This window comes from Akebia trifoliata, unplaced genomic scaffold (genome assembly GCF_017979445.1).
Source record: "Akebia trifoliata isolate Shusen 1 unplaced genomic scaffold, ASM1797944v1 Contig00375, whole genome shotgun sequence".
In the NCBI taxonomy this organism is placed as follows: Eukaryota; Viridiplantae; Streptophyta; class Magnoliopsida; order Ranunculales; family Lardizabalaceae; genus Akebia; species Akebia trifoliata.
The window spans coordinates 7,097-20,981 of NW_028236995.1; the positions used below are offsets into that span (position 1 = coordinate 7,097).

The 13,885-nt window shown below is 32.4% G+C and overlaps 1 protein-coding gene and 1 long non-coding RNA gene across 2 annotated transcripts; both read right to left on the minus strand.

Annotated features, from left to right (window-relative positions):
* Nucleotides 1-7,732: 7,732 nt before the first annotated feature.
* On the minus strand, nucleotides 7,733-10,080 carry LOC147381525 (uncharacterized). The gene is made up of 3 exons (XM_086430303.1): nucleotides 8,817-10,080; nucleotides 8,497-8,503; nucleotides 7,733-8,021 (listed from the first exon to the last, which is right to left on the minus strand). The coding sequence occupies exons 1-3, from the start codon at nucleotides 10,078-10,080 to the stop codon at nucleotides 7,733-7,735; spliced, it is 1,560 nt and encodes a 519-aa protein (XP_086286429.1).
* A 732-nt stretch (nucleotides 10,081-10,812) lies between these two features.
* On the minus strand, nucleotides 10,813-13,449 carry LOC147381526 (uncharacterized). The gene is made up of 3 exons (XR_015174497.1): nucleotides 11,285-13,449; nucleotides 11,117-11,185; nucleotides 10,813-11,013 (listed from the first exon to the last, which is right to left on the minus strand). It is a non-coding gene; the product is annotated as an uncharacterized LOC147381526 (long non-coding RNA).
* Nucleotides 13,450-13,885: the final 436 nt, after the last annotated feature.

Below are 13,885 nucleotides of genomic sequence, written 5' to 3' on the forward strand. Positions count from 1 at the left end.
CTTATGACATTGATTATAATACTTCTGATCTAATGTCTATATATATAATGTCAGAAGGTGCCTTCTGACATTAAAGAATTTAGGAGCCTTTTGACATTGACTAAAATACTTCGGATCTAATGTCAAAAGGCGACTTATAAACTTTTTAAAATTAAAAAATTATATATATATATATATATTATATATATATATATATATATATATATATATATATTGTAATGACCTAAAAATCCTAAAATGTATCTCGAGGAAAGAATTTTAGATCCGTGCATTGATTTAAAAGTTATCAAATCCTCGAGTATCGCGTTAGATATTTTACAATAGGTAAATGACACCTTAGAGACGTAATTTGAGGAAACCGATCATATCATTAGATTCGTGTCGAAAATCACCCAAAATAGAGTATAAGTTTGTCCAATTCGGCATTCGGGAAAAACAATTCCCAAAATGACAAGTATGTCCCAACTTAAGTGATATAAATATCTAAATCCTATTAGAAAAATCAGATTTTTCTTATTCTTCTCTCCAAACAAATCTCAACCCTTTTCCTTCAATATTTGAAACTCAGATCTACGCCAAACGAGAACAATCCGAGCTTAGGAGTAAGAAGGAAAGTTGTTCCTCTCGCCAAAGGTTACGCGTGGACGTAAAGAAATCTGATTTTCGCCGGAAGAAAAATTTGAAGATTGGCCGGAGGCGATTTTAAACTCCGTTCAACCGTTGAAAATAGCTTGAAGTAGGTTGCCTTCCTTTCTACCTTCTAGTTATGCGATAATTTCATAGAAAATCCATATGATTGTTGATAAATCGATTGTTTAATTAAGTTTATACATATTTGAATGATTTGAATCATGTTTGCATGCTTATTTATTATTGGTTTTAGTTCATTTGATATAATATAATCATTTTATAGTTAGTATAATATTTGAATCGATTTTGGTTGAGTTTCAACGAAAAATAACGAAAAATCAGCAATTCGGAAAAGTATCCGAATGTTGAGTTTGGTTCTAATTTATTTTTGTGTTGCTTCCATATAGTATGTATACCCATTTCCTACATTTATTTCATTAAAACTAATTAAGTATTACTTTAAGTTCTTTAATAAATAAATAAATAATTCGTTTTCAAGTTCGACTTTAAAAAAATCATTTTTTTAACACTTAGTTAAATTTTTATAGATTTTCAGCTTTTATGTCTTATAGTTTTATCTTTGTTTTCGAGTCTCTCGACTCAATCAAAACCATCGAATGGAATTGGTTGATGCTTTATGGATTTCGAATTACTTTACAAATAAAATTACTTTAATAGATATGTAGGAAATTAGATGATAGATTGATCGATTTAATTGATGGATGGATAGAGAGAACGTATGTTCTCGACTAATTGATGGGACAGTGCCTCCAGTTCTACGTAGTGGCCATGCCACATAAAACGTGATAGATAGATAGATGGATGAGATGGCTGATGGATGGAAATGACAGATAATTGTCACTGGAGGGTACTACCAGACTTTGTTTGTATTTTCGATTAAAAAGAAATGATATATTATATACAAAATAAATTATTTTGTTTACCAGTAAAGGTTTCTAGAAAACCCATAAAGAGTGACGCGTTGCTGTGTATCCGGAAGCGGCGAGTCAATCTAGGATAACACTAGATGTCATATGCTCTTCGGTAGTATGGGATACCTTAGAGCATATTACAGCTTATGAAATCCGGGAATTTCTCCTACTTATTTTCTGGGGAACGTTGTGTGTAAAGGCGGTCTCTGTATAGTGTAGAGATAGGCGGGGTTCACATGCATTGCCTCTTGATAGGCTTCGACGCGAGGGGTCTCCTGGGCTAGTTAGTGATCACTTTTAGTCTGTAGTCGTCAAACGGTCGACCTCACCGTTAGTTGAACTCAGTATTGGGTTCTTGGTCAACGGCCAGTCTGAGCCGGATAAATGGTCATCCAACCGTGGTATGCTAGACCGGCCACAAAAATCAGATTATAACGATGGGATTCCACATCGGAGGTTAAGTTTGGAATATCGTATTGCCATAGCCAAGGCGGTTATATCGGCGTGTTCCTCTGCTCTCTTATCGATTACACCGCCGTATTTTTATTATGTATCTTTTTCTTATTTTGTAATGATTGATAGATGTTTTCATTTAAAAGATGCATATGCTACTTTAAATGATAGAAATGATAGGTTGAAATTATTTAACTGTTTATTGAATATGCTTAGACATTTATCGTATGTTACATTATGAAAAACTTACATTATTTAACTGTTCAACTGATTACTCGTGCATGTATGACTCGTTGTTAGAACGGCGTTCATCCTGCTGAGTAACATTCCCCTGTTACTCACCCTATCCTTCCCCTTTCAGATTATTCAACTATTGAAGAACCGTTCTTTGAGGAGTCTTTGAGGAGGATTAGATTGATGTCTTGCCGCCGCCATGTCTTTGAGGACTAGTAGAGGATCCTAGCGGTTTTTGGTTGTAGATAAGAAACATGTTAGTTTAGAATTTTTGTAATCTGATGAATTATGAGATTAAAGATCTTGACTTATATCAGTGTTTGTCGATTTCTTCTGCTTACTCTAGACTCTCGTATAGATTAGTTAAATGTTTATTCCGCTGCGTATATTTCTTTCATAAGTATTATTATTTATGAATGTTCTGTCAGATTGTGTGATTGATTACCTCACACCTCGAGATTCTAACCGATGAATCATAGGGATTCGTGTTGGGATTTCGGGGCGTGACATATATATATATATACGTATGATCTAATGTCGAAAGGCTCCTTCATACATTGACTAAAATACATGACTTGATAATAACATAGAATAGTGTTATTTGCCAATTGTCAGAACTCACTCATCTTATTAATTAATAAAGTTATTTTTATAAGTGAACTGACTCATCTTCTTTAATTGTTTGATGCAGATTTGTACTATGTGGATGCTCAACTTCAATTTTCGAATATAACTATTGTTTATACTTCTACGTGGGATCAAACATGAGTGGATTCATGCACATATACTTGTTTATAGTTACTACAATGTGCTTATACTACATTTCTTTTGTATGCTTGACTATAATACTTCTGATCGGTTAAATATTTATTATATGGATGTGTTATGTATATATCATTCTGGGTTTGATTATACAGATTAACATGAGTGGATTTATGCACATATACTTGTTTATATTTTCTACAATGTGCTTATACTACATTTATTTGTATGTTTGACTATAATACTTCTGATCGGTTAAAAGTTTGTTATATGGATGTGTTATGTATATACCATTCTGGGTTTGATTATACAAGTATTATGTTTATCAGGAAAATTTCATATGTCCATATTTAAGAGGAGATGCTGCTGAAATTTTTATAGAATCAAAAGTATTTATAGGATTATAGATTATAAAATTCAAAAATTATAATTATAAATTTATTATATATATATAACATATGATCTAATGTCGAAAGTCTCCTTCGTACATTGACAAAAATACATGACTTGATAAGTACATGAAATAGTGTTATTTGGCAATTGTTAGAACTCACTCATCTTATTAATTAATAAAGTTATTTTTATAACTGAACTGACTCATCTTCTTTAATTGTTTGATGCAGATTTGTACTATGTGCATGCTCAACTTCAATTTTCATATATAACTATTGTTTATACTTCTGCGTGGGATCAAACATAAGTGGATTCATGCACATATACTTGTTTATATTTGCTACAATGTGCTTATACTACATTTCCTTTTTATGCTTGATACCATAGGAGAGAGGTCTTTAGTGCTTTTGATAATATTTATTAATTGGTACTTTATAATGATTATTACCTTTAATGAAGAAAAGAAATATGTAACTTTATTCCATATATGACAGTATTTTTGGGTATCTTTTGCAATGGGATTACTGTTTTTAATGAAGAAAAGAAATATGTAACTTTCTTCCATATATGAAAATATTTTTGTGTATCTTTTGGAATGGGAAACATTTTTTGCATATACCTTTAGGGATTACAGGCATATATATATATATATATTCATGTAGCATATTCACTTACAGGATTTTAAATTGTATAAGGATTCTAACCTGGTTTGAAAGATTATATTTTTAAAGACTCTAAACTAATGTACCATTAGTTTTATGTTATGCATAATCTTTAAGTAACTTATCTTGAAGTTAATCCAAATAAAATAAAAAGAAAGGAACTCATGTCTTTTTTTCAAATTTGACAATAAAAGTTTGCAGTTGACAAATTTTTTCGCAATAATATTGAAAAACCTTCCAAAGAAATTTTGTAATTATTTTCCTCAATATTTATAGACTACTACAAAGCATAGAAGGAGAGTTATGAGACTGAATGCTAGAGTTATTCAATATTTAAATATAGACCAACTTTCCCTACTAACGAGTTGGACCCAGATTGTCCCACAAGTTCTTAGAAATTTTCAAATAGCCTATGGGCAACCCCACATAAGTTGATGGAAAATACAATTAATTTTTTGTAATATCTAATACCATCTTTGAGCTCGTACTTCGTGGAGAACACATTATTTTTGTAACTAATTTTGCATGGCATGTCATACTTTTGCCACTGAAAATCAACAATTCACTTATTTTTGTAAATAATTTTTCATGGAATGTCATACTTTTACCACTGAAAATCAACAATTGACCCATCGGGTAGGCATTGAACAAAATGAAGATGAATAGTCTACCCTCTTTACTATCCAATATATAATAAGACACGTGTACATTTTCCAAGATAAAATGCGTAATAATATATTGATTGGTCTAACCAGTCCTTTAAATGGACTTAACAAGGAACTATTTTAACCATCTATTACAAACCTTAAAACAAGTATGTATAGATTAATATACATATAAAAAATTATTATAATGATAACTACAACAGTACCCCTCATTCCGCTTCACGTTGTATTGGTAACTTGGGTAATAGATTAGATGATCAAAGAACAACCTTTAAAATGCACCTATATATCCCTGGTCTCCTTGGCTCTTGCCTTAGAAAATAAAATAAATGGTCATATTTGCATGTTTTGGAATTTGCCATTACAATAAATAACGCGAGTCATATAAATTGCGTTAATGTTTGCATTTAAGCTTGAAGATATACAAAGTATTTCACTTGAAACTACAAAAGATTTGTATACCAAGTAAAACCTTTATATTGATATTCACTTTCCAATATCAATATCAACTACTTAAAGGATCAAAGAACACAAGTTAGTCTTTGGATAGTTATTAATATAACAATTTTGTCAATGTTTAATAGAGAATAATTAGCAATTAAAAAGATGATATTCCACAACGGACTTGAATCTCAAACAACACAATTGCACATTGAATAACATACCTCAGATTTTATGAAAAGTTCTCATCTAATGTTAAAAGGATCAAAATATGCATATCATTGACTAAATAACAAGAACATATAAATTTCTAGGCAGGAGGGCATAACAATCCAATATTCCATTGATCAGATAGTTATAACCATTGGACATAATCAACCTCGTAAATGAACAACTCAATGCCATGCTAAAACCAACCCAACAAATACTTACTAGGGACTATGCCCACAAGCATCACAAACCAAAACTAACTCTTATCGTAACATCTCTTGATGCAACCCAACAAATTCTCAAGGAAAGAAGTATCATAAAATAAAATAAAAAAATCACAAGATTGCAACATATCATTCAATGAATAATTTATATCTGTGTAAGTAATAGATAACACAAAATGTGAGGATCATTTAGACACAAGTACCTATTAAAAGAAGGTTACCATACAATGGAAATCAAGTTAAATAACAAAATGCATTTCAACATCTCTATCAAAATTCTTCTCAATTTAGTATATAAATAAATCACGATTAACATGACAATGACAATTGATTATTCTTGTCAAGAAGTTTTCATACATTTTCTTAAAAAATGTAGATACAGATGACGGGTCGATTGGATACAAATTTGCAAGAATCAATGTTCAAGGATAAAATATTCCAAAGAGACTAAAAAATTTCTCGAAATATACAAAGGGATCTTATATGAGAAATGATCATCTTTCTATTGTACCTGAGATGTTTATATAAATCATTTTTATAAAAAAAATAACTTTTTTTAAATGTATTTTTAGAATGATACTTGTGACATTGCCTTTTTTCAGGCTTGGAGCTACATGTTCCAATTTTATCAAAAAATTCACAAATTTCAATTGCCTAAATCAATGTGTCATAGATGTCAACTCAAGTCATTCACTCAGATTTACACAGATTTTTGGAAATATTTTTTTCCTGAGAATTTATAAAATAATCAATGTGTCACTGATGTCAAGTCAAGTAATTCACTCACTTAGATTTACACATCTTTCCAAAATTTAATTTCTTGAAATTTTACAAAAGAATCAATGTGTCACAGATATCAAGTCAAGTCATTCAATCACTTAGATTTACACAGATCTTTTGTAAAAATAATTTTGCAAAACTAGACAAAATATTTAATGTGTCACGGATGTCAAGTCAAGTCATTATATCTTATTTTTTATATTATTCATGTATTGAATAAAATAAGGCTTTACAATAAACGAGCCTAAGATTCTATAAATAGGAAGGTGTTTTTACCCAAAAAATACAAATACCTTCGGAGTTATTTTTACAAAGGAATATGAGTTCTAACATGGCAAATATGAAATCGAATGAGGTTGATGAGCTCAAACTTGATTATTACGAGCCTCAGATGTACACGAAACTTATCGAATCAACCGATAAAAATGAGAAGACTAGGAAAAATGCGTTCTGACAAGATTTACTCGATGATGGTAAGAAACTAAGGCGTATGATGAGAAGTATATGCATATTTATTCCGAAAAGGATAGGAGAGTATATGAGTAAGGACAACCCAGACAACTACAAAAGTGTCGTTAATAGGATGTATGATGAAAATAGACGGATGTTTATCCGAAAAAGTAGACAACAAATTCTAGGATCTGATTATGCGGAACATCCAAATGTGAACTTTGATTTCATAGATGAGGTATTAGAGAGTAACAATATTCGCTCTCCATATTATATGGAGAACGACATTAATCAAGATAGTAGTCCCTAGTATGTTTGTAGGAGGATGTATGAGCGTGATATAAATGTGGATGTTTTTGCTATTTATGTGTTAAAGAATGGAATCAGAATGTTTTTGTTTTAATAAAAATGGTTGAGTACTTTTCAATTATTTTTTCACTAACACGACCCAACTATTGAAATGGGAGATGAAGTTTATTAATATAACCCACTTCAACTGTTGTAATTACGTATTATTTTTTCTTGTTAATAAAGTGATAGTGACAATGCAAACCTATAACTCAAATTTAAAATCATGTCAATTTCATTATGAAAGATACGTGACAATGTCATAGCAATAAAAGAATGGAGAAGGGACACAAATCACTCTTTAGATAATGTAATATGGTTTATAGAGATAAAGATTTATTCTAGTAACTCAAGAATTGTGTAAAACAGAAGGTGGTCGTATCATCATTTAAAAAAATTCTATAAATTACCTTCTATAGAGGCATCTCATTGAATATTATTTAACTTTTTGGAGGGTAAAACATCTACTTATATCATTCACAACCATTTTAAACAAAAAGGAGTTGTCATTGCTCAATTACAATTTTAAAGGTTTGTTCCTAATAACATCACATTACATAAAAACCTAACAACATAACTGCTAATAAAATCATACTAATACCAACCAAAACACAAGACATCCCACAAGCCTCCAACTTGTCATTTTTCTTTTGATTCAGACAAGCACCACGAACTTGATCATTAAGAAAGTGTTTCTCAGCATCTTCTAAGGTCTTAAATGACTTATAACATGCTCCGGGATAACGATCGACATACCTATGACACTCTTCCCAAGTAGAGTATATTCCAGGCTTACGTCCAATAAACACGACATAGTATTTAGCCATCCAAATATACCTGCACAATAATGTTCAAAATTTAAGCCATCAAAATATACATAAACATAGTAATAAGCTCATGTTTGCAAAACGCGTGCAAGTGATTCTTCATACTATAACAAAATGATGGACCATCATAATCCAATTGATTGTTTAAACATCTTTATAATTTTACAAAATAAATCAAAATCATATGCCTAAGTGATTATTTAGACATGTTCATTGACCAAAAAACATATAAATTTGTTTAAACATGTTCATTGACCGAAAAGAAATAGATGTTCAGCCATTTATAAATTCTTAAATATTTGATCCTATGGACAATTGAATACAATGAATAAATAAAATGTTAGAAAGATCTTGTTGACATTGAATTCATAAAAAACAACTAATTTTATCATAATGATTCATATGGACACCTCAAGTAAAATAAAAAGATCATTATTTCTCAAAAATATCTCTTTCTACATTTCATCCTATGGACACTTAAATACAATTCTTCTGATATAATGTCAAAAAGATCTTTTTAACATTATATCAGAATGTCTTCTATACAATGTTAGAAGGATCCTTTTGACATTATATTAGAATGTCTTTTATACAATGTCAGAAGGATCTTCTTTACATTATATCATAATGTAATATGATTGTACAAAAATATTCATAACTATTTTTCGAGTAGAAGCCAACCTCAATTATGAAGTAGGAGGGTACACACATCTCCTACGATTGTGGCCACGACGTCCACAATTTCCACATCGATAATATAAATGTTTCTCGGACTGACTTTTGAATCTATTTTTCTTTGGCCTACCGGGCTGCATTACAACATCTGGAGGGGATACGATCACATCATCACATCTAACAATCCATTGACTTTCATCAACCGTGGGATTGATGGAATCCTTGTATGTTTCTCGGTATCGATCAACTGTGAACCAATCCTCTGAGAAATCATACGGTGACATTTTACTATGCTTGATGGCAGAAATGGCATGAAGGCATGGGAGACCAAGCTGGTCATAACGACGACATGTGCAACTCAGCTTTCCAAGATCGACAACATATCTATTTTTAAGTACACCAACCTCGTAAATATGCGTTCCAGTTTGACGAACATCCACATAATTTGATGGAATATCAAATCTCTTAATTTCACGCAGAGCAAAAGGAGTCAACTGATCTTTGAATAGTTTGCATTCTTCAGACCGCTCAAAGAAATAATTAGACAACTTAGTATGTGTTGCATGAACAAGAGCTGTAATCGAAAGTTCCCTTTCTAACTTTAGAACCTTGTTCATACATTCAGATATGTTCGTCGTCATCATGCGATATCGTTTGGCAGGAAAGTAAGCTCTAGTCCATTTTTTCTGATCGATGGCACTTAACCATTTGTAATATTTGGGTTGAGTGTCGCGCAACTCAAGCATCTCACGTTCAAATGCTGGAATGCTATATATCTTTCCCATCATCCAGATCTTCTGTTTGGCAACGTTGTCCTTGAACTCACGTACGAAGTTATCACATAGGTGTCTTAAACAAAACCCATGGATGACGTTGGGAAATACAAGAGGGACACTCTCCAGAATGCCTGGGTGACGATCAGATATCAATACGAACCGACTTTCAATTCCAATAACTTTATCTCCGAGGATTCGAAAAAACCATGACCAAGAATCGGTATTTTCACTCTCGACGACCGCAAAGGCTATTGGGAAGACCTTGTTATTACCATCTAAGCCAGTTGCAACTAAGAGTTGGCCACGGTATTTACCTTTTAGGTGGGCTGCATCAATTGATATAATACCTCTTATGTTATTTCTGTAACTCTTAATACAAGCACCAAAACTCCAAAAAAATCTCGCAAACCTATCTTCCTCTCTACATACAAGTACAGTGACAGCATCAGGATCAACACGCATTAACTCTGCACAATATGATGGTAATATACGATATGACTCGTCCCATGAACCAACCAATTCCGATATAGCAAACTCTTTTGCCCTCCACGCCTTACGATACGAAATTGTAGCACCAAAGTGTTTTTGAATATACGTGATAATTTGGCCAGGTGTCATATTGGATGTTCCTTCAAAGTCGCCTTCACTCGAACTGCAATCCAACGACTACTGGCTTGCCTATGGTCACGACCACGTGTTGGTAATGCACACGTATGATTGGAGATTAACTTCTTTATTTCAAAAGTTGGAACCCCGCGGAGTTTAGTAGCATGAATGCGCCAAGGACAACTTTGGTTAGCACACTTGGCTGAGATCGCTGTGTGACAAGTCCTTATGGGTTCAATTTGGAAGTTTGACAACATGGCACACTCTTTCAAAGCTACTTGAAATAAATTTTTTGAACCATACGTATTTCCAACTTTTAATTCCATCCTTCCTCTAGAACGATTTTCAAGAGAAAACTCAATAAATTCCTCCTCAAAATATGGGCTATCGTATCCTTCATCATAAGCTTTTTCCCACATATTATCAGATTCAACACCATCAGATCCTTTATCAGAATCTAATCCCATGTCTACGTTGCAACAAAACGCCTCTCTTGCGTCGGAACTACTGCATGAACTATTTTCCGAGACTTTCTTTTCGGATGAATTACGCGACTCAAAGAATTTACTTTTTTCTCTACGAGAGCAAACACCCTCATCCATATCAACATCCCCACCATCAAACAGACAATTCATTGTAGAAGGAAAATTGTACCTAAACATAGATGTGCCAAATTTAGAAATATTTCTAAGAGGATTAATTGAAGAAAGTAATACGAGTAGACATACATAGGGGTTAGATAAATTGAACTCCCAACTTTACTGTAGACAAAACAATATGAATAAAAAATTCATGAAAAATTTATATATGATTTTTTAAGGTTCGAATCGCCCTAGCGTATGCCTAGTTTCATATACTAACCTAATAGGTGATGAATCTGGAATTCGTCCAGTATCATTGCATCCCTTGGTTGGATTTGTTGAAATAGGATCATCTTCAACATTCCTTTGTAAATGGGATTGAAAGAATAATTAGAGATGAATCGCATCGATATAACTTAGACTGCAACAAGTTCTTAATTTAAAATAAAATTAAAGAAATAACAAACCTAGTTGCACATCTTTCTATTTTCAACAACTTCGAAGGGACCACAATCGGCTCTAACATTTTTTCCCTTCTGCATGTGTAAAATCGTAAATCATTCGTATCAACCACAAATAAAATACAACAAATAAATTTTTTCCTATAATAGATACGAGTTTATGATGTCTCATACCTATTTTCAAACATATTCTGTGTATGCATAAGGTTAGTATCATTTTCCATTTCAACAAGCCGTCGAGATTTCGTGATGAAAATGTATATGGTTTGGGAATCTTCCGGTACTCCAAAGAACATCTCTTTAACGTCTGCATCATTTTCTATATCTATCTCGACGAATGGAGGGCTAATTCTATACAAGTATTTTAACTTCAAATTTATCTCATCTCGACTACATGCGGTGACTTCATACATCATGTCGGTAAATATTTTAAATGAAATATCACGTCCAACATACTTATTCTTGCATTTACCACTATACTTAAACCCGCCAAATGGGTCTACGATCTCTCCATCATAAAAGCATATCAACGAAATCTTCCTTTTATCCATTTATTAGATTCTCCCTGCATATGATATTTTCATACTAAGAGTGAGATTATTTGTGACCAAATGGGAAATCTATAAAAATATATGCAAAAAATGGTACACATTCTATCAAACCTTTAAGACGCAATACATCAAACACATTAAATGCAACACGATAATCAAGCTCTAAGACACTAACAATTGTAGTTCTAACTCATGAGAAAAATATCATCTTACAATCTAAAATTCTACTAAATTTCAATAAAACTAAATAATGAAAAAAATATCATTACATTTCTTTAAACATTAAAAATCTAATAGATCAGAACTATTTTAGTCAATGTCAGAAGGAGCCTTCTGACATTAGATCAGAACTATTTTACTCAATGTCAGAAGGCTCCTTCTAACATTAGATCAGAACTATTTTGGTCAATGTCAGAAGGAGCCTTCTGACATTGGATCAGAACTATTTTACTCAATGTCAAAAGGCTCCTTTTGACATTAGATCAGAACTATTTTAATCAATGTCAGAAGGAGCCTTCTGACATTAGATCAGAACTATTTTAGTCAATGTCAGAAGGCTCCTTCTGACATTAGATCACAACTATTTTAGTCAATGTCGTAAGGCTAGTATAAATGGAAAAATCGACATTTCATAAATAAATGCATTGAAGAAAAATTTAGCAACACCTTTTATTGGTTACATGCTGAAAATTTGAGGTAGAATAGACCTTACATGTTAGGTGTACATTAGAAGACACCATTCAAAGGTTTTTCATTGTCTTCCTATGTCACCATTTTTTGTGCGTGATATACTTGTATGACAAAATACATGTATCTTAATAAATCAATGAAACATAGAACTGATTTATACATATTTCAGAAATCAGAAAATTGCTATCTTACATGCATATAGGTATATTACACGAATTTGGTGGGTAGGATTTGCCCTAGTAATGTGTAATCGTACGTCCATACCATGGGATGTTATATAATAAAAAAGATCATGTACGGCCATACACAACTGGATCTCATATCTTGGTTGCAAATTTAACATATCATATATGGACACACAACTGAATCACATATTAAACAATGCAAGTGCTGCCCAAAACAACAATAAATTAACAAAATCTAGAGCTATAGAGAACAAAAACAGAGCAGTTACAAAAATAAAGGCCGAAAGCCTTACCATGGAGCACCATCCACAAGACCATCACGAACACTACGGTAACTCTGTTGAGTATTTAAAGGTGCATTCTTATAGGCCCCACCGATGGTGAGGAGATGGGCATAAATCCACACTATTGCCACTGAGCAATTTGTCCGCAAACCGGTTAAATATATGACACTTTGAGTGTAAAACATGAGGTATGTACTGCAATTAAGCATTTTAAGGATGTTTGCACGGGTTTACAAGTAAGAAACCACTACTACTGTTTCTGTTTGAGCATAAGACTTGGATAATACTCGCTTCCAAATAGATTATGAATTTGTGCCAACACCCATACAACACTCAAGCATTGACCTCAAAAGTTTTATGCTCAAGCTCAGCTTAAGTCAGTCGTATTTCCCTCTACTCACAAGCTTGGTGGGGTTAATTTTGGAAGGTTGAAGCAATAAGTGAAGCTTCAAAGTTACACTACGAAGTGTCCAATTTCATTGTGAATGTTTATTTCTTCCTGACGTACAGATTTTTATTAAAACAAATAATATCCTAACTTCAACATGGACAGAGGTAAGAGAAGTAGAGCAAATGTGTGGCAACAACAATGAATGCCAAATTTACATCCAAAAGGGGAATCATATCGACAAAAAAAATAACAAGTCCATCGCTAACAATATCAAGAACAAGATACCTAATCTCGCTAAAAATATCAGGATGGTGATCCAAACATAGATCAACAAACCTGATCTGCGACAGGAATTGTAAGAAATGGGAACCTAAGGAAACCCTCCCCTTTTTAGAAGACGAACTACTCTCTCTAAAAAGGTATCTTAGCTTAAAACTAAAATTCATTTGTAATAATCAACCATCTTCACATATATTATGACCATTATATTTTCCTAGGCAAATATTTGAATTGGGATCGAACTCAAAATGAAAGACTAGGATACAATTCATAGTTCATACGCTTGGTATCATTTTTCATTTCAACAAGGTGTCGAGATTTCATGATGAAAACGTATATGGTTTGGGAATCTTCCGGTACTCCAAACAACATCTCTTTAACGTCTGCATCGTTTT

Excerpts from the sequence above, each read along its gene's own strand:
- LOC147381525 (XM_086430303.1), bottom strand. The coding sequence starts at position 10,080 with ATGACACCTGGCCAAATTATCACGTATATTCAAAAACACTTTGGTGCT.